Here is a 20,019-nt window from a genome sequence, read left to right as displayed (position 1 = left end):
TAAAGAAAAACCTAAGCAAGTCACAAAATATGAATAAATAAAGTAAATATACAAGTACATAAATTCCTGCCCACTTGGAAATACTAAATGCCAGCTTGGTCAAGGCAGCGATACAATCTAATATTGACGGTTCACGATTCCTACCAGTCATGTTCATTGTTTCTATATGTGCGGTGAAACGTTAATTAAGCTCGTTGAGGCAGCTTTTGTTTTCAGCACCACACCATTTTAATGTACGATTTGCAAAACTTGATACTTTAAGACTTGCATTCCAAAGCTTGCCAGTTTGGATTAGACTTCCTGGCTTTGCAGTTCAAACAATGGGGCAAGTTTCTTAAATCCCCCTCCCCACTGCCTCCATCCACCCAGCAGTGTATGTGAGGTCCACTGCAGATAGTCCATTGGTAGGTCTTGTGTTGGTGGGGTAAATTGTGGGTTCCGATTTTCCCCCCCCCCCCCAGTTGTCTGGCCAGTATGGAAGAGTAGGCCAAATACTCTCTATAAAGGTTTTCAAGAGCTGTCTAGTTGCTTCCACTCGGCAGGAGGCTGAGCAAGCAGTTACAGCGCTGCACGTGTACCCTTTTTTTTTACGACCAGGGGTATTAATGTGATAGGATCTATCCTAGCACCCTAAGCAGGTGACTCTTGGGGAATTGATTTGACCGCTCATGGCTCGTATGGACGTTGTCATTTCCTACTGCATACAGCTGTGGGCTTTGTTCGTATAATCGGTGATGCTTTTTTTTGTCGGTTATTGTGCCAACATATTTTTATATATATGTTAAGCAAACATGGTGATTCTAATGTTGTGAACAGTGTAAATCTTAATCGTCTCAAATCATTTTTTGTTTCCCCTACATTTCAGACCAAAAGGATCTGGCTGTGGTTTGGTTTGTAAGCAGGTAATGATGTTTTTACTTTTCGCTTCATCACTTGTGGTTATTTTGCTTATGAAGTAGTTGCTATCACTTTCAGATGACGATAAAAAAAAACTCCATTTACATGAGCATTTCATTTCACGTGGAAGTGATGGCGCACAGGTTTACGCACCACTGCTTTAAACCCAGTGAAACGAGGCTGATTCCTGGCCACGGATAGCATCGATGGTGTATTATGTCTGAACCATCCATGGACTATCCATTCACCAAACCTGCCCCTGAGCAGCATTATGAAGTGCGGTCAAATAATCCCCATGACCGCCACGGCAATGCGAGGCTTTCGTCCAGCCGTGGAATGACACGTGCCTCGGAATCGTAATCCGTTGCAAAATTCATGGCAAATTTGCGAGCACGGTCACGTACGTTGCATAGGGCGACATGTATAACTGCACGCGCTTTTTAGTTTCCAAAAATGCTAAATCCACCAATGGTCACACATCATCCTACTGTATGCAACAAATTATTTGACACTGCTGCGTTTGCAGTGGTGCATAAAAAACAAAACTATCCAGCGCATTTGTCAACAACACTGCCTTGTGCAAGGAGAGCATGCATGGCAGCGGCCCTTCAGAGCACATGGAATAGCCAGTGTGAGTTTTTTTTATCTCCTTGAGCAGGAGCTCTTTATGGTTGTAATCTTTTTTTTTTCCCCCTCCATGCTCTCAGGTTTTGGAAATCAAGAAAGGAAATGAAATTGCACCATACACATCAAGCCGTGTGAGTAAGGGGGAATTTATTGCATTTTTTCCTGCATTTGACAGTGCACACTTTCACTTCCAGATATGCCGAGTGTCAGAGCACTATATAGGCAATTCTGAGAACCCCTGTATTTTAATCTGGGCTTCTAACTACGATTCAACTGAGTTTTAAAGTGTAGATAGTTGGCGGTCTTGGCTTGGTCACCAATAAACACAAACCATGATGTGATTTTTTTTTTTTTAATGAGTAAATGTGCTCCATTCAATGCTGGTGATTTTAGAAAAGTGTATGCCCCTTGTGTGGATAAATAAGCTACTGAAGCTTTCTTCCGAAATTATTTGTAATGATGGTATCTTTTGGATCCATTCTCCATCGCTCTGGAGCCCTGCTAATTGCGAGAGGTTCAAAAATAATTTAACTCGTAACAGTGATGCGATTGGAATTAAATATTTTTTTTATTTAAAGCTTTCGTGACTGCAGGGATTCATATTCTTGTAATCGTCTATCTGAATAACTGCCAAATCGCTCTCCATGGTGCTAACGTAAAAAAAAACGCCTTTTTTAAAATGTTCTTGCTGTGGTTTTCACCCCTGATGATGATTGCTTGTGTTGCAGTCGAAACGTCGTGATAATTTTATTGTTTTATATTTTCATTATTTATTGTTTCCCTTCTACGTGACTTTACCGAAAGAACCAAGAATATGGAATGAAATAATTACGTGTGTGAATATATTCACGTTGCATGTGGATTATGATGGCTATTAAATTTCCTTCTTAACTGGTGGGTCTTTCAGTGCTGGTAAGGGGCTTCAAATTTAATTAACTTTTAATTATGATAAATATAACAAAGTGTTGCTTGCGGTTTGGGGCTTTCTATCCTGATAACCATGCCACCGTATTTGCATTGGGCCTGGTTCTGTTGTTCTCTTCACCTGTGAAATTGAACAAACTTCCCAGTGTTTGGTTAACCCCACCAATTTGCCATGTATGGGTTTTATTGTGGGGCGTTCATGTGGCATATCGGGCGTCAAAATATAACCTCCGACTGTTGAACATTTAACCAGACCCTTCACTTATTTTGGTCGGTACATGGTTGGTGAATCATCATCCTTGTATAGTAACAGTCACATCGTTGGGGAAAAAGAAAACTCCACATTTGGCAAAACACTGCCTAAAAATATCAATACTAGCGATATAGTTGGTAAGGTTTGGAGACTGCACTTAACACCATGGCGCCTCCATATGAGAATTGCATAAGTTTTCTCATGAACAGTTTTTAAATTGTCATATGAATAGTTACGCTAATATTAGCTATTGAGCGAGCACTAGACCTATCCTTCAATAATCAGTATTACCAAATAGACTAATTTATATTACAAACAAAATTATAAAATGTTGATCGCACATTACAACGTTGAAAAGACAACTTGTTGAAGACGTGTGCAAGGCTCTGCCAATAATTATTTTACATTCATGTCTTTAACAGTACAGGGCATAACCAAAACGTAGTGGATGCATTATTTTTGGGTGGCCGTTGGATAATAAAAACTGCTGGAAAATCAGATAACATTGAATGGCAGATAGTTCTGCCATGCATGTGTTTTTCCGGTCATACCGAAAACACATGGCATGATGTCCGACCGTTTTTTTTTCCACGTGGTGGCAACTTCAGGAACTGAATTTAAGGTTGGTACCGAATTAGCCCTCAGCACGTGGAAGAAATAATCTGAATTTCTGCCGAACAATGCGTGGTACCACAATGCCTTGCTGATCTCGTCACGGAGCAAAAACCGTCTCGCAAACTCCGGTCATCCTCGTGTCTTCTGGAGAACCATCGAACAAAGACTGTCACTGCATCGTGCGCTTTCAGATGTGCTTCTGCGGCCGTCTGCAACGTTCTTCTGATATTAGGAAGCAACTTTGGATCTATGCAATTTTAAATCCTCTAGATTGAAAACTAATTTATTTTAGAACTGCCTTTTTGCGTTTGTCCTTATCTCGCACCTCCGATTAGCACAGTTGGCTATGTACAGTGCACAAGAAGTTCATAGATACGTATGCAATCCAATCTCGCATGGCAGAGCTAAATGGCACAATGGAAAGAACATACTCGGTGTGGTACTGTATGGCGTATTTTATGTTTAATAGTTGGAGGAAATATGGTTATGATCCTGAGATTGAATGACAGAAATTCGTGTTCTGAGCATGATTTATCAATTTATGCACTGAGAATAAGAGTTGGGGAAAGGTGGATGTGACACTTGTAATGTGATATCCTGTGAGGAGTTTTTTTTTTGTTAAAGCCATGCGATTTGGAAAGGCTTGTTTCATTTGCATATTTAACAAAAATAATTTGATAGTGACACAACGGTTCTTAAAATTGTCTTTCTAATATATAGGTTAAATTTTTCCCGACCTTTACATGGGTCCTTTATATAATATTTTTAAGGCAAGGTCACCTCTATATAACCATTTAATTCACATTCATTACTGTTCAATAAAAAAGTGTCACGATAGCTATCATGACCAATAGCACCCGGATACAATTGTAGCCATCTACATTAAATTCTAAGAGATTGATTTTGTCTGAGGTGTCTATCAGACACAGCACTTGAGTCATATCCATCCAACATCGTGGATTAAGGACTCATTGTGACGGGAAAGGACTGCTACTGTTGATGCGCTATGTACAAAAAGTAGTATTTAAAAAAAAAACTTTTTAAAACCACTCTTTAATGAAATGTACTAGTTATGGAAGAACTCCACGACTCCAGGAAGTGGCCCCGAAGCTTGCCATAACGTAAGGGACCGTGGTGATTTACAGCCAACGTCAGTTGAGCGTGGACAATTAGACCCAAGACGAAACATCTTATATAAAAAAAGATTGTTTAAAAATATATTTGTTTTATTTCACATGATAGAATATAGTATTGTCCTCTGACATAAGTATACCAAGTTTGCAGTCGATACCACATTGGGAGGTTGGTTAAAATAGAGTTACAGGATTTGAGAATACAACAACAGAGTGAGTTAATAGAAAGCGTGTAATATATAACCTTTAACCTTGTTAAATAAATAAAAACCGAGCAGAACATGTTTCTGCTAATCTTCTTAATAGGTTTTTATGAACCCTTAAACTCTTCCCATTACACTTCTGCTGGGTTGACAGTTGCAACCTTATATTCTTGGTTCTTTCGGTAAAGTCACGTAGAAGGGAAACAATAAAATAATACAAATATAAAACAATATAAAAAATATAAAACGATATTGTTTTATATTTTTATTGTTTCCCTTCTATGTGACTTTACCGAAAGAACCAAGAATATGAATCCCTGCAGTCACGAAAGCGTTAAATCAAAAGTTGCAACCTTAAATTTTGATTTAAAGCTTTCGTGACTGCAGTGATTCATATTCTTGGTTCTTTCGGTAAAGTCACATTGAAGGGAAACAATAAAATAATAAAGTATATGTATAAAACAATAAAATTCTCACGACGTTTCGACCATAACACAAACAGTCATCAGGTGTGAAAAAACCAACGGCAAGAAGCGTTTGAAAGAAGTGGCGGTTTGTATTTATTAATTTATTTTCAAACGGTGTATTTATTTTTAAACGGTGTTTGTATTTATTTACTTATTTTTAAAAACGTTAGCACCACGGATAGCGATTTGACAGTTTGTTTAGAAGGACGAGTCCATCTATGTTCGGAAAAGAGGAGGGGGGAGACGAAAATTTAATGTATGCTGTCTGAAAGCCACCGTAAGCGTGAACAATCAATTAAGACCCGAAATGGTTTATCAAGTCCTTCCAATGATTGCTAAGCCAGAATCCATCTTCTCGGTTGAAATTGTTTCTGTGTTTGTATATGTGGATAGCCTCATGAACGAATCCCTCATGGTAGCCCGATGGCTTGCAACCTTGTTTTACTAAATTAATAAAGATGTGGGAAACGTGAAGTCCCTGGCGTTTTCTATCCCACACATTATCTTAACCCAATTTTTTCAACCTGAGAGCTTGATTTGCATTTGTAGGATACACATTCTCTGAAAAACGTACTGATGAGTTTTATTGTAGGATAGTGATACAAACAAAAACACTCAAGGATTTACGGTTGTCTTATTCATAAGATTTTTAACACTCTGGAAAGTAAGACGCACCCAAACTTGTGACTGGTGTCAAAGTTATACAAAAAAAATCTGTTCTCACACACGTACACCTACTGGGATTAGAATGCACACTAAAACTTTTACTTTTAAATACCTTGGGGGTGGAGGGGCAAGGGTGTCTGTGTGAACTTCTTTCACACCATATTTAGCCTACCATGCTAATCAGAGTTGTGGGGGAAGGACAATAAGAGTGCGTCCTTATGATCCAGAGAATATGGAATGATTTTTCTGGGTTGTAAAACGATAAAGTGCAATATTTTTTTTTGTATTCTTGCTCTCTCATAGGGAAGCCAAGAGTATGAGTTTTATTTTGAACATGGAGACCCTGAGGATATATTGCACACCATCCATCAGGTGAGCCACCCACTGTCGGGACCTTTATCTGAAACAAGTTATCCTTACCATAAGCATCTGTTTTTAATGAATTATCGGTCGGTTAAACTTTGAGCCCTACTCTACGATAGCAGTAACTCCAACGAATGAGGGAAGAGAGGCTTGGAACGCAAGTATTGGCATACTGCCCAGAAAGACTTATTTTTTTATTGCTCAAGGGCCATGATTTTCTTTTTTAGTTGCAAACGCACAATTGTGTCAATCATTATCCAAAGCTAAAAATAACCATGCGGTGTAACTGGTATTGGTCGATTGCATCCCGAAGCTGAAATGTTACCTGCAAATTACTCGTGGGATTGCACACTGTGGCAACATTGTCCCCTACTATAAACTTGGCAGGACCCTCCCTGAAAAAAAGTCGAGTCTCTCGGTGGCGATTGCCTGGGTACATAAGGGGAATGCTGACATAGTACTACAGTAATCTTCATCAGCCATTATTCACTGCTTGGTGAAGATCTCCCTCCGTTATCAGCTCCACTCGTCGTCATACGATGCTGCAATTCACGTCAAGTAAATGTATGTAGTCTTATCTGATATAGTAACAAGGCGATGCCGACTCTGTCAACCAGCAAACCATGGTTCAAATAAAATTGTTTATTAGTTCCAAACGCGCTCTAGAATACGTGAGATTCATGAGGGTTAAACCAACATTATTATTATACTTGCGTTGGCTTGTTATGTCGAGGAATGAACATTTGCATATCAAGTACTTTGTCTTTTTTACAAGAAAACCAATTCTCCAATTGTTTACCAAAACCGACTCAATCAGCTTTTGCTTCATGTCCTGAAACTGCGACATTCATGCTTAAACACTTTTTTGGCGGAGTAAATTGTTCATACGCAATTGTGCGTAAATACTTGTAATGCTGTCTTGTGCGTTTTTATAACACGTTTTAAATATGTTGTTATGGTTCCACCACACCTCCGATGAGCATGGTTGATTACATAGGGTGCGAAAGAAGTTCAACTACATACAGTGAGGGGAAAAAAGTATTTGATCCGCCGCTGATTTTGTACATTTGCCCACTGACAAAGAAATGATCAGTCTATAATTTTAATGGTAAGTTTATTTGAACAGTGAGAGACAGAATAACAACAACAAAATCCAGAAAAACGCATGTCAAAAATGTTATGAATTGATTTGCATTTTAATCAGGGAAATACGTATTTGACCCCCTCTCAATCAGATATTTCTGGCTCCCAGGTGTCTTTTATACAGGTAACGAGCTGAGATTAGGAGCACACTCTTAAAGGGAGTGCTCTTAAGCTCAGCTTTTACCTGTATAAAAGACATTGTCCACAGAAGCAAATCAATCAGATTCCAAACTTTTGACCATGGCCAAGACCAAAGAGCTCTCCAAGGATGTCAGGGACAAGATTGTAGACCTACACATGGCTGGAATGGGCTACAAGACCATTGCCAAGCAGCTTGGTGAGAAGGTGACAACCGTTGGTGCGATTATTCGCAAATGGAAGAAACACAAAAGAACTGTCAATCTCCCTCGGCCTGGGGCTCCATGCAAGATTTCACCTCGTGGAGTTGCAATGATCATGAGAACGGTGAGGAATCGGCCCAGAACTACACGGGAGGATCTTGTCAATGATCTCAAGGCAGCTGGGACCATAGTCACCAAGAAAACAATTGGTAACACACTACACCGTGAAGGACTAAAATCCTGCAACGCCCGCAAGGTCCCCCTGCTCAAGAAAGCACATATACATGCCCGTCTGAAGTTTGCCAATGAACATCTGAATGATTCGGAGGACAACTGGGTGAAAGTGTTGTGGTCAGATGAGACCAAAATGGAGCTCTGGCATCAAATCAACTCGCCGTGTTAGGAGGAGGAATGCTGCCTATGACCCCAAGAACACCATCCCCACCGTCAAACATGGGGGTGGAAACATGCTTTGGGGGTGTTTTTCTGCTAAGGGGACGGGACAACTTCACCGCATCAAAGAGATGATGGACGGGGCCATGTACCGTCAAATCTTGGGTGAGAAAGAACCAAGAATATAAGGTTGCAACTGTCAACCCAGCAGAAGTGTAATGGGAAGAGTTTAAGGATGGGTATTCCAGCATGACAAAGACCCAAAACACACGGCCAAGGCAACAAAGCAGTGGCTGTTATTCTGTCTCACTGTTCAAATAAACCTACCATTAAAATTATAGACTGATCATTTCTTTGTCAGTGGGCAAATGTACAAAATCAGCAGGGGATCGAATACTTTTTTCCCTCGCTGTATATACAAATGTATCGCGTAGGGTTATTACGATTTTGTGCTGTGGTTCTCCGATGTGATTTCGTGGTTGTACCGTGTGTTACTGAGTGATGCCTGTGCTGGAAGTTTCTTCTTTGGGAGTTAAAAAAAATCGCGTAGATTTGACTGAAACTGTCCAGGGGAGCTGAATTTTGTATTCTGTTTCTGTATAGTCTCCCAGCGCGTGCGGCGTTGGAAACTGTCGGACATGTCGCTGGACAACATGCCGCGGCACGTTTCCGAAAAACTACGATTGCAGAACCGTGTTTGAACGTCTCTTCGTTTCTCGTGGAATGTTTTTCATTTGGTGGGGGGTAGCGTTTAAATTTAACGTTGGGAGTTTTTTTGTTTCCTTGCTCGCAGCTGCACAGAGCATCACAGTTGGAAAAGCTTGGAGATCAAGCCGCAATGGTAACTTCCCTTTCCAATAATACATCTTTCTGTACACACACATGTTGCACGCTTCCTGTAACAAGCGACTACATTTGCATTCTCACATTTATATCCCTGAGTCTCAATTTAGATCTACTAGTTTTTGTTCTTGCAGGCAATTGGAGTTCCACGATTTTAGTCTTACATTCCAGATACTTTTGTAAAGTTGTGTTCTTTTTAATCATTTAGCATTGTCGTGTAATGGCTAATTTATTTCGAACCAATGAGAACTTTTGGTCTGTGAGAACATCCCACAACACCATGGCGACTTGCGTACTCTGACGGAAGTACTTTATATCCATGTTGGGATGGCGACGGTGCAACCCACTTGGTGAATGTGTCTGACCATTCACCTATTTCATAAAACAAACCCTATTTGCTAACAACTAGATAATTAACTTCAAAAATTTAACCCGAAGTTTTTGATTATTAGTACAATTATGAGAATTTGACCGAAGCTGCCCAATTTGTAGAACTGCCCTTGTATAAACAGTTCAGTGTCCGTGATCGGATGAATCGTAACAATTCTGTATCTTAAATCTATAAAAGATTCCCGATTTTATTTTTTATTATAATGATTTGCCACGTTTATCTTGTCTTGACTCCATTCATACCTTCGCCATGCCTTTTTCGTTTGTTTAGTGGCTTTTGGTGTCGCATCTACGATCTCGTTTTTATTGTCTCGTTTATGCTGGCGGTGTCTTTTTCGTACCATTGTCTCGCTAATGTATGTTTTGCTTTTATAATGTCCGATTTGTTCTGATGGTCGCGTTTGTACTGCCACGTTCAGGCTGTTTGTTTTTGAGCCACATGAGCATTAAGCCAATATAATATTTTCACTATTTTAGAAATGGCATGCATTAAGTGCATGTCCTGTGAGTAAAATAATCAATTCGATCGGTAATTCTGCGTTTGCTTACATGCCTGCATTATTTGTTTTCTCAAATAGTCCAGCATTTTGGAAACAATTGGGCGTCGTATATTTAAACTGGATTTTACTATTTGAAGACCATAACCTGTTGCCTGCCTCATTTAGATCACGGCTATATTGCAATCAAGACTTGCCAGGGCTTCATTCAACAAAACGAGGTGATTTTTTTTTTCTATTTGAATAAATATGATCTTTTGAACTCCTAGGTGTTTTCTTTTATTAGCTCATGCTTGTTTGGAATTGAGCCATGCACTACAGCTAGTTCTCCATATTTTGGAGACCACATGCCCAGTGTCCACCATCAGAAAACTCCGACCGATTTTAATTAAATTGTAACATGTATTTTATCATTTAAGCGTTTTATCTTTTCACCACAACTAATATATCCCTTCCCCTATCTCAATATTAGACCCATGTTACTGACTAACATGCGTGTTTTGTGTGCGTCTTGGCCGTTGTATGGGGACTGTGGTGTAGTGGTTGGCGCACTGCACTACACCGAATTCGATTCCCACTCACGGCTAACAGGAGTGACAATTATCTGAACTGGACCTCCCACCTTCCCTAGGTCGACTCAGCCACAAATGAGTACCTGGTGTGATGTTTAAACAACGCCGCTAGGGAGACAAAGGCAGCCAGGCATGGTGCTGGCCACCCACGACCTTGTGTACCGTGCCGGTCTTCATAGGTGCTCGCTAATAGCACTTTCCCCCAAAAAGTCTGTTAAGGCTATACAGGGGATCTTTGTCTTATCTTGGTGGTTGCCTTTTTTGTTCTGTGCTCTGGAGGCTGGACTTTGCGGACGAGACGGCGTGCGTGGAGAGAGCGGCTGAGATGGTGACGGCGCTGGTCACAAACCCCGGGCACGTGTGTGTGACGGAGTACCACCTCTTCTTTCAGCCACTCAACTCCTTCCCGGTGAGGCCCGCGGTTCGCTCTCACTGGCTGGCTCGTAATGATACTGCTGCGTAGGTTTGCGCGGTTATGCTGCCAGAGTCTTGGTTAAGAAGCTGCCAACTTTGCCAAGACCCCCTTTTTTCACGTGAGATTTGAATGCCATGGGTACGTCATCCTCGCAGCGGCTTTTGGCTTAACCATCAAATAAAGACGGTAACCACGTGGTGCGTTCCGATGCGCTTCTGTGTCCACGTGGAACGCCCTTCCGATATTAGGGAACCACTGAAGCTGCGCACTCATCTAGATTGAAAACGAATTTCGTGCTGCTTTTTGTGTTTTAGTTTGTTCTTCCCCGCACCTCCGTTTTAGCATGGTTGGCTATGTGCAGTGCGAAAGAAATTCAACATTACATCTCGTTTAAAGATGAATTCACAGTCTTGTAAAAAAAATGTTACTGGGTTTGTAATTGAACGTACTGACCACTCATTACCACTGCACCCCCCCCCCCCACCTCGCCTTTGACTTTGCGTTGTATTAAATCGCACAACTCTCGCTGGTGTGCCTTTTATACTCGCAGGACCCTGTCTTGAAGATTAAACTCAAGGAAATACGGAGAATCTTCAAGCGGCGACACGGGTTGAGGCCTGTGGTAAGCGCAGATTTTTCTACTGCTGAAAAAAAACTTGTGGATATTGGGTCCTTTTTTTCTTTTTAGATCGTGAACCTTGGCTGTTTATTGTGCATTCGGCCAACAGCGCTGGCTGCCAACAATGTTATATTACTGCAACAATGTTATTGTTGCAGTAATAGTGGGACGGCGTGAACTTTTTAAAGGTTACTTTTGAAAATGGAGACATGTCGGGACCTTGGGTAAAACCAAGCCATTGTAGATAATTTGACTCGATTCAATCAATAGGTTACCCTGCAGACTTCGTGCAACAGCAGACAAGCTGGGTGAAGTCTGATTGGCAGGAAAAATAATGGTGTCCTTAGCTTATTTCTCCCGCTTAGGATATTTGAATGTTTTGTTTGCATGAGCCCACCGGCGAAGGCACACAACTTGTCCTTCAGAAGTAGTTCCGTTCAGCTGGTGAATTATTTTAACGTTGAGATTTGCTCATGAGTTCAACTTTGATCTTGCTTTTATGGTATTATCACCGTGCAGTGTTAAAGATGAGAAATGGAGAGATGGGTTCGGGGATCCGAGTGCCGAGCTGGCCCATGGATATGCTGGGTGTCAAATCCAGGTTTCAACCGCCTGTTTATTAAACCACTTGGTGAGTTGATGGTTTTGGCGCCATAGCTGCCCCAAAAAAACCCCATCACATACCAGCTTTTGAGAATGTTAAGGTTTGATTTGAAGCTTTCGTGACTGCAGGAATTACCCTTTGTTTTTTTCAGTAAAGTCACGTATAAATAAGAAATAATAAAATAGCATAATAGCATACGACGTTTCGGTTGCAACACAAGCAGCCATCATCAGGTACAGAAGAGCTAAATTTACGAGAGAGGGGAAACACATAACCGCAGATGTATATACAGACACCCAAGTAGGGGGAACTAACACAGGATACAACAGGGGACATAGAGAGAGAAGCATACCAGACAAACAGGGTTTAGCAAAATAGCGTGATCAACTGGACTATGCGTTAATTGTGTTTTGACCGACCGTCTGTGTTGGTTTATATGGTTTCCAAAATGTAGCTAAACCCTGTCTGTTTGGTATGCTTCTCTCTCTGTCTCCTGTTGGATCTGTGTTAGTTCCCCCTACTTGGGTGTCTGTATATACATCTGAGGTTATGTGTTTCCCCTCTCTCGTAAATTTAGCTCTTCTGTACCTGATGATGGCTGCTTGTGTTGCAACCGAAACGTCGTACGCTATTATGTTATTTTATTATTTCTTATTTATACGTGACTTTACCGAAAAAACCAAAGAGTAATGTTAAGGTTCTTTCGGTAAAGTCACGTTGAACGGAAACAAAATAATAAAATATATATAAAATAAAATTCTCACGACGTTTCGACTGCAACACAAGTAGTCATCATCAGGTGTGAAAACCAACGGCAAGAACCATTGGTTTTCAGATCTGATGATGACTGCTTGCGTTGCAGTCGAAACGTCGTGAGAATTTTATTGTTTGTTTCCCTTCAACGTAACTTTACCGAAAGAACCAAGAATATGAATCGCTGCAGTCACAAAAGCTTTAAATCAAAATTTAATGTTAAGGTTTTTGATTTCCCTGTCACGTGGCAGTGGATTGACAAAGTGCCGTACGTGTACAATATTTAACCGCTTACCGAATCGTAATAGTGCATGCATTGTGTGTTTATTTGCGCCGTCTCGGATGAGTTAGACTCAAAAGCCACGCTCAACTTGCGTCGGCTCTGAGCATTGCCAGCCATGGTCAGGATTTCCGCGCCTGAGCCAAGCCACAGCTGAGCTGCTCTTGCGTCTTTTTTTAAGCTACTGACTGGCTCGAGCCTGAGCTGAACCGCTTGAGGCCAGGCCAAGCTAGAGCTGAGCCGTGACCTAAGAAATGCAGCCCTGATTGCCCCACATATATCACATTTGCCTAATAGACATTCAGAGTTATCAATTGAATGTGCTTTTCGTCAATGACATTGTGTAGCTTTCGTTGTCTGAAGCCCATGCCTTTTTTCCTATTCTCTCATTGGGCCCGCAGGGACTCGAGGTGTTTTGCACGGAGAAGGATTTTTGCTCCGACATCTACTTAAAGTTCTACCACAGCAAAGACCGGGATGAAGTCTACTTTTACATCGCTTCCCAGCTTGGTAAGTTATTGAACAGTGAGAACATTTTAGTTGGAGTTATTTGCACCATCAACCAGGCCCCTTTACTGACCACCCCACAGGCAGGTAATGGCCAAACCCCTCCCCCATCCCCCCTATGGGTAACAGTGTGGGAGGAATCTTCATTCGGCAGTGGATTGATAAAGAACTGAAAATTAACCCTTTCCGATGGATGTACGTGTACATCAAACTTTATCGGTACCGAGGCTCCCACAAGGCCGTGCGGAAGTTGTATGGTACAGTTTAGCGCCAGCTATAATAGTGGTGGTCATGTCGCTACGCCACCTCTAAATAAAATTAACGCCGAGCTGCTTGAGCGTTCCGAGGTTCGGAGGTGAACGGAACCCAACCCTGCAACTTGCAGACGTTTTGGGACGGGAAAGGTTTAAGTGGCATCCTAGGGGACTAATACTGTGGTTTATTTTTTTCCATTCATCTTGGACAATCCAGATTTGTATTTATGGCCATTCCTTCCAGTCAACTCAATCCATTTTTCTCACCACCTTTCTATAATGTTGCATTAACTCAAAAGTTTTTTTTATGGGTAGGTAGACTCGCCCTTGCCATAAGAATGTGGAATTTACACTGCAGGCTCGGGTGTAAACCGCAGATGATCACGGTTTGACGCATGTTTAAGCGGAAACCACTTGATTTGTTCATTTGTATTCTGAATTATTGGCATAAACTTAATTACATCTAGAATTTGTCCAGCCAGAACTTCCCTGTCCTGTGCCTATTACTGCCAAATATCGCTTCCAGTTCCACTTGGATGAATTAAAATGTAAAGCGTTTCCCAACGAAACAATTTTCGAATTGTAATTTTATAACCTGCAGTATAAAGGTTGGCTGGAATACTTTTTTTTATTGTAACTTTGCTTCCTGTTTGCAGACAGCCTTTGCTCGGCTCTGGTTCAAGTGTCATCTCTACGCTTGTTATATTGTGTCGCGTGAAGTTTGCCTTGGCACTTACGGATCTGCTGCAGAATCGTGTTCTTAGTTTGTAGGTACAGCAAAGCGTTTTAATAATTTCACCACGATTCAGGAATTTGCCTGATTAAAGCTTTAGAAATTATTCCAAAAGCCAAGCGTGAGAGTTATTTTATTAACTAGCTTTACTACCCGGCTTCGCCCGGGACTTGGATTCACCACGCCTGGCCGCCTTTGTCCCCCAAGTGGCGATGTTCACACACCACACGACTTACTCGTTTGAGGCTGAGTCGATCTAGGGGAGGCCCAGGACCGGTTCAAATAATCGTCACCGGTGGTGGCCGTGAGCGGGAATCGAACTCGGGTCGCCGGGTTCGTAGCGCAGTGTAGCGCTAATCACTACACTACCGCTCCCCCTACACACACACAAACACACGCGCATCCATAGGTACACATACACGCGTGCGCATCCATAGGTACACACACACACGCGCTTGCAGCAGACACGCACAACTTTCAGGGTGCGTACAGCAGTAAACGACTGAAATAATAAACCAATGCTCCGCGAAGAACGCCTTAGACCTGCAACACATTTGTATGGCACTATACCCGCGAAGGTTTGGGGGGGTAGGGGGGTGCGTGACATCAGCAGGCACACTCCGTTACGCTTCCGCATATGGGTCACATGACAGATGTGACGTCACAGCTCACTTGCCGTGCAAAATATGCATTATTGCGACCCCCCCCCCCAAAGTCTATTTTTTTATATTTTTTGCTTTGTGTACAGTCTGGAAAGTAACCCACATGGCAAATTTCAAGTTTGTTGCATGTCAGGAAGTACGTTAAACATTTTGAACAGACACACATTCACAAATGTCCCTTTTTATATATATATAGATGATGCGTAAGCCTAGACAAGCATTTGTTTTTGTTGCCAGTGGCAAGTGCTGCTTGGAGTTGGCCATGAAAATCGTTTCCACGTGATTTGTTGGAACGTTTGGGTTTGTGCTGGATTTTATGCCATTTTTAACCACTTTGATAATGAAGTGTTTCAATTGTGGATCCACTTGTGTCAAGAATGAAGCAATGGCAAGATGTGGTGACTATAGCTGTGAAGCGCCATACATATTTTATAGCGAAATGCGATGACCAGTACACACAGTGGGGTGGTGACCTCTATAAAATTACTAAGCTCTGGTCTCTTCTTCTGATGCCAAGAAGTCAGCAGTGTTTTTTTTATATATAATCTAGAGTGGATTATTGCAATGCTCTTATGGAATATTTCCAATGGTCTTGTCGTGGCAAAATTTTTTATGAAATGCTGCTGCTATAATTCTTAATATCTAAATCTGTAAATAAATGAGGACGCGTGCTCGCATTCCTCCAGTTATGGACGCCATTGGTACCTTTCGTATGAATTAATAGCAGCAGATTTTAAGAAATAAGTTTAGATTTGTTATCCTCTCAATTGTCTGTTCAGATCCAGAGTGGATCTCGTCCCTTCTTCCTCTTAAAGGAGTGAAGGCAGCAGCAGCAGCAGCGGAGTATTTACGATGTGGCGGTCGATGCTTTGGGATTCTTCGCCGCACTCGCAGGCTGCAGAATCTTCGATGCGCCATTTGTGCATCGGGCGGCCGCATCGGCCGTCTCCTTTCCTGATTCGGTTGATGGTTGGCCGTTGGCGGCGTGGAAGGTTGAAACCGGGAGGTTCGACCGGTAAGGTCGCAGTCGACTTTTTCCATCTCTCGCCTTCGGTTGTAATTGTGGCGTGGAGTGAGACTGCTGTGATCCAGAAAGAAAGGGTGGTGAGATTTTAGGCAAACAGGTGGCACTGGGTTTATATCCCGACGCTATTGGTACCGATTTCAAGGTTGCACTTTTAGCCTGTACACATACAGCCGTTTTGTTAATCCGTTGCTGGATGATCGCGTCCTTGTGTGCTGTGGTTTGTGCGTTTTACTTAACTGTTACTGTGCCGATGAGCGAGGTTTGGGAGCACGTTATGTGACGTGTACTGCTTGCAGCTTCTCGGTTATGGGTTAAGAAACAAAGCACTGGATTTTCTGACGGGGTTTTGGCACCCATTTGTGAGCGACACCTTGCTGCCAGAATCATCAGCTTTTACTGGACATCCGTGAAAAAGACTTTTTTTTTTATACCTCATCGGCTTCCTCCAGTATAAATATTCTGAGTGTGAATGCGTTTGGCCTGGATTTTTCTCTGGGAAGCTCATAACCCCCCACATTCAATTGATCTTACCCCCAGGTTATTAATAAATAATGGATATGTTTGAATATAGGTAACATGGGTATGAGGGAAACGTTAATTGGAATTATTTTTTTGCCACACTGCCCTCTGCTGATAATACTTATGTGCATAGGTCTGATACCTACCTTTATTTTTTTTTCATATGCTAGTCACCCTTTCAAGCACTATCCAGGCTCAAGTCCAGCTTGACTTCTGCGACCATGACGAGAATGAAATGGTTTGGAATGGGTGCCGTGGTCGCGATATTAACTACCTCGCCTGGTATGCAGGAGGTTGTGGGTTCAATCCCAACACTGAAGCCTGGTGTATATTTGGAGTTTGCATGTTTGCCCCATGGTCTCGTGGATTTTTTTTCTCCCGGGTCCTCTGTTTTCCCTTCATGTTTAAAATGAATACTCGTTTAGAGTATTTGGCTGCTATACATTTCAACGCGATGATAAACCAACTTCGTTGAGCTATCATTTGTGGCAAGGTCGCTTCTGAAAAAGGGCTATATATCTCAATGGGCCTTCCCGGCTAAAAATAAAAAAAATAGTTTAGTTTTATTTGCTGGTGATTTAGGTCACACGGCCTCCACTTTTAGCCCATTTCCCAGGTTGTTTTCAATCGTGGCTGGGTTGAGACCATAAACCCGCTCTCTTGAGAACCCCATTTTAAATCGCGGTCTGAAGCCTGGTATCGAGCGCAGGCACTGACCAGTGCCGGTGGCTTGGCGCTACGACCTCAGCCACCCGGCCACCTCCTTGCAGTGGCGCTGTCGTTTTTTGAGTGTCTTTTCCCCCCCCTTTTTTCTTTTCAGACAACCACATAGTGGAGCACACCGCAGAGAGCTTCATGATGCAGTGGCAGAGAGGCCTCATCTCCAACTACGACTACTTGCTGCACCTCAACAACCTTGCTGACCGCAGCTGCAACGACCTCTCCCAATACCCCGTCTTCCCATGGGTCCTCAGCGACTATAGCAGCCAGGAACTGGGTGAGGCCGTCGATGTCGCTTGCCGTTGGAAGGGCGATTTGAATGTTTTTTTCTTTCCCCCCCCCCCTACCCACGGGTGTGGAATGTGTGATGCCTTTGCCATTCGATGCATCGTCACGAATTCGGGGTAAAAATTATATTATAGATTAATTGTAATTAATAATAGTGTAAGCCATCTTTCGTATGGCTGATGTACATGCAGAGCAACAAATTATTTCGCATTCAGTTGGTCAAACCAGACAACTGCGTCATGTGCAGCAGCGGAGTGTATTGCCGTGATGTCTCCTTCGTATTTGTGGATCGGGGCATTGCGTCATTATACTTTATACGGTTTGTTCTGGATGACCACGTTCGTACACTGCTGGAGAGGTTTTACATTTTCAATTTGTGCAATATGCCACGCTTTATGCAATAGATACGGTTTAGGGTGAACCATGAGCTTCGGAAGATCAAAAGCAGGGATTGACAAGAATAATTGTAGCAGCCTCTAGTGGCTGCGCATGTCCCATTTTTTTGTTTAAATTGCATGAAACGCATATGTTCTATTTGTCCACTTGGATGTGGGCAAAACAGCAGGTAGAACAGGTGAGGTCGATTCCAATACCTTTTGAAAGAGAGGATAGCCCCACTGGAATAAACTGTCCTTGCACGTCAAACAATCACCCTCTCTCACTACCTTCAGCTCCTCTCTTAAAACCAACGTTTTCTAGATTGATTTGAAGCTTTCGTGACTGCAGGAATCCTTTGGATTGCACCTCCTCAGGCTCACATGCCCTTTGGATTGCACTCTCATGGTGCTAATCTCATTAACACTGCTGTTGTGCGCATATGCGGGCATGATACTCTTATGCGGCGACGAAAGCTCATTCGTGCTAATCTCTCTCCCTAATCCTCCCCCCCCCCCCCCCCCCCCCCCCCCCCCCCCCCCATTTAACACAACTGACGTGCTTGCGTCTGGGGGTGGAATTCCTTTCCAGCTCAGACCCCGCTTGCTTGCCCATCGCCACGTATATAACCTTTTGTTGTAACAGCTCTCTCGCTGGTTCAGCAGTTCCACTGCTGGATTATATTTATATATCCGCCTGAGGACGACCGCTTGTGTTGCGACCGAAACGTCGCGATTTATTTGATTTTATACGTATGGGACTTTACCGAAAAAAACCAAAGTGTATATATTTTATTATTGTTTCCTTTCTACGTGACTTTACCGAAAGAACCAAGAATATGAATCCCTGCAGTCACGAAAGCTTTAAATAAAAAAATTAAAGTATATATTCTCTATTGTTTAACACGTAAGCTTTGGCGACCAATATCATCCATAATATAGGTTTTATTTTGGTTAGATTGCGTAAATGTGTCGTTAAACCCGCCACCACCCGACTCCAGCCAATTAGTAAGGTTTGTCACGTAAACGGAACATGCCAAAACGTTACTACTACAGCACACCAGTGGGATTGGGGAGGGAGATTAGCTTTAACGACACCTTTATATTTACACGACCTAACCCAAAAAAAACTAATACTATGGATTCTATATTTTCCACCCTTCCTTCTCTCCTTGTTGTCCTCCCCACTCGTACTAACGCCCCTTCCCTGTCCCCCAACTCCACTCGTTTCATTTCCCTCTTGGTTTATTCCACGCATCGTCACCACCACCTCATTTTACGCACACATTCCATCCACTCATCTCGTTTCATCTCGCCAACCATGTTGTACTAAAGTACAGCGCTTTGGTTAAGGCTTGAATTAAATGTATGGTAAGGTGCTTTTAAGGTGACCAGTACTGGGATTGTCATCTCTAAAATGGCATTTGGGAAAAAAACAAGGGCAGCTCACAAGGCACTAGGAGCAGGGAATTGAAGAGACCTGTAAAAACACTCTGGCCTTGTAGTGCGGGGTTGGATTTTGCGGAGATGCGGACATTTGAGAGAGAGACTCCAAGTCTGTAAAGATTTGAGTTGTGGGAGGCATTAATTCGGCAGGGATGATGATGACCTCGTGCAAAGCGCTCGTTGATGATTTGACAAAACTTCACCCAACGGAGAACCTTCCCGATTTTTAAACACAAGTATCGTAAGACTAATTGGAGCCATCCTAATTACTTTGATTGTTCCTGTTGAGAACCAGAAGGCTGCAGGGCAAATTAGTATCGTTTAATTGTCACTCCAACAGCGATAACCATAAAACCACAGCGCAAATTATAATGAATACTCTTTCCTGCTGTGCGAATGTTCCAGACTTGAACAATCCGGAGTTTTACAGAGACTTGAGCAAGCCCATCGGTGCCCTGAATCCAGAACGGCTGGAGAGATTGCTGGTAAGT

The 20,019-nt window shown here is 42.4% G+C and overlaps 1 protein-coding gene and 1 long non-coding RNA gene across 3 annotated transcripts in view; one reads left to right on the top strand and one right to left on the bottom strand.

Annotated features, from left to right (window-relative positions):
- The window catches only part of LOC142930910 (uncharacterized), a 559,094-nt gene that overhangs the window by 128,095 nt on the left and 410,980 nt on the right, over nucleotides 1–20,019 (bottom strand). The gene's annotated exons all lie outside the window — the stretch shown is intronic.
- Nucleotides 1–20,019, top strand: part of NSMAF (neutral sphingomyelinase activation associated factor) — a 61,588-nt gene that overhangs the window by 6,508 nt on the left and 35,061 nt on the right. For both annotated transcript variants that reach the window (XM_032971050.2, XM_076074045.1), the window contains exons 5-14: nucleotides 866–902; nucleotides 1,605–1,655; nucleotides 6,089–6,157; nucleotides 8,819–8,866; nucleotides 9,924–9,976; nucleotides 10,607–10,736; nucleotides 11,293–11,364; nucleotides 13,400–13,508; nucleotides 17,521–17,697; nucleotides 19,934–20,013. In XM_032971050.2, the coding sequence (XP_032826941.2) occupies nucleotides 866–902; nucleotides 1,605–1,655; nucleotides 6,089–6,157; nucleotides 8,819–8,866; nucleotides 9,924–9,976; nucleotides 10,607–10,736; nucleotides 11,293–11,364; nucleotides 13,400–13,508; nucleotides 17,521–17,697; nucleotides 19,934–20,013 (826 nt within the window). The remainder of the gene's footprint in view (nucleotides 1–865; nucleotides 903–1,604; nucleotides 1,656–6,088; nucleotides 6,158–8,818; nucleotides 8,867–9,923; nucleotides 9,977–10,606; nucleotides 10,737–11,292; nucleotides 11,365–13,399; nucleotides 13,509–17,520; nucleotides 17,698–19,933; nucleotides 20,014–20,019) is intronic.

This window comes from Petromyzon marinus, chromosome 45 (genome assembly GCF_048934315.1).
Source record: "Petromyzon marinus isolate PM22_M1 ecotype Great Lakes invasive population chromosome 45, UKy_Petmar_22M1.pri1.0, whole genome shotgun sequence".
Lineage (NCBI taxonomy): Eukaryota > Metazoa > Chordata > Hyperoartia > Petromyzontiformes > Petromyzontidae > Petromyzon > Petromyzon marinus.
Note: the sequence above shows the minus strand (reverse complement) of the source record. Positions and strands in the feature narration are given on the sequence as shown.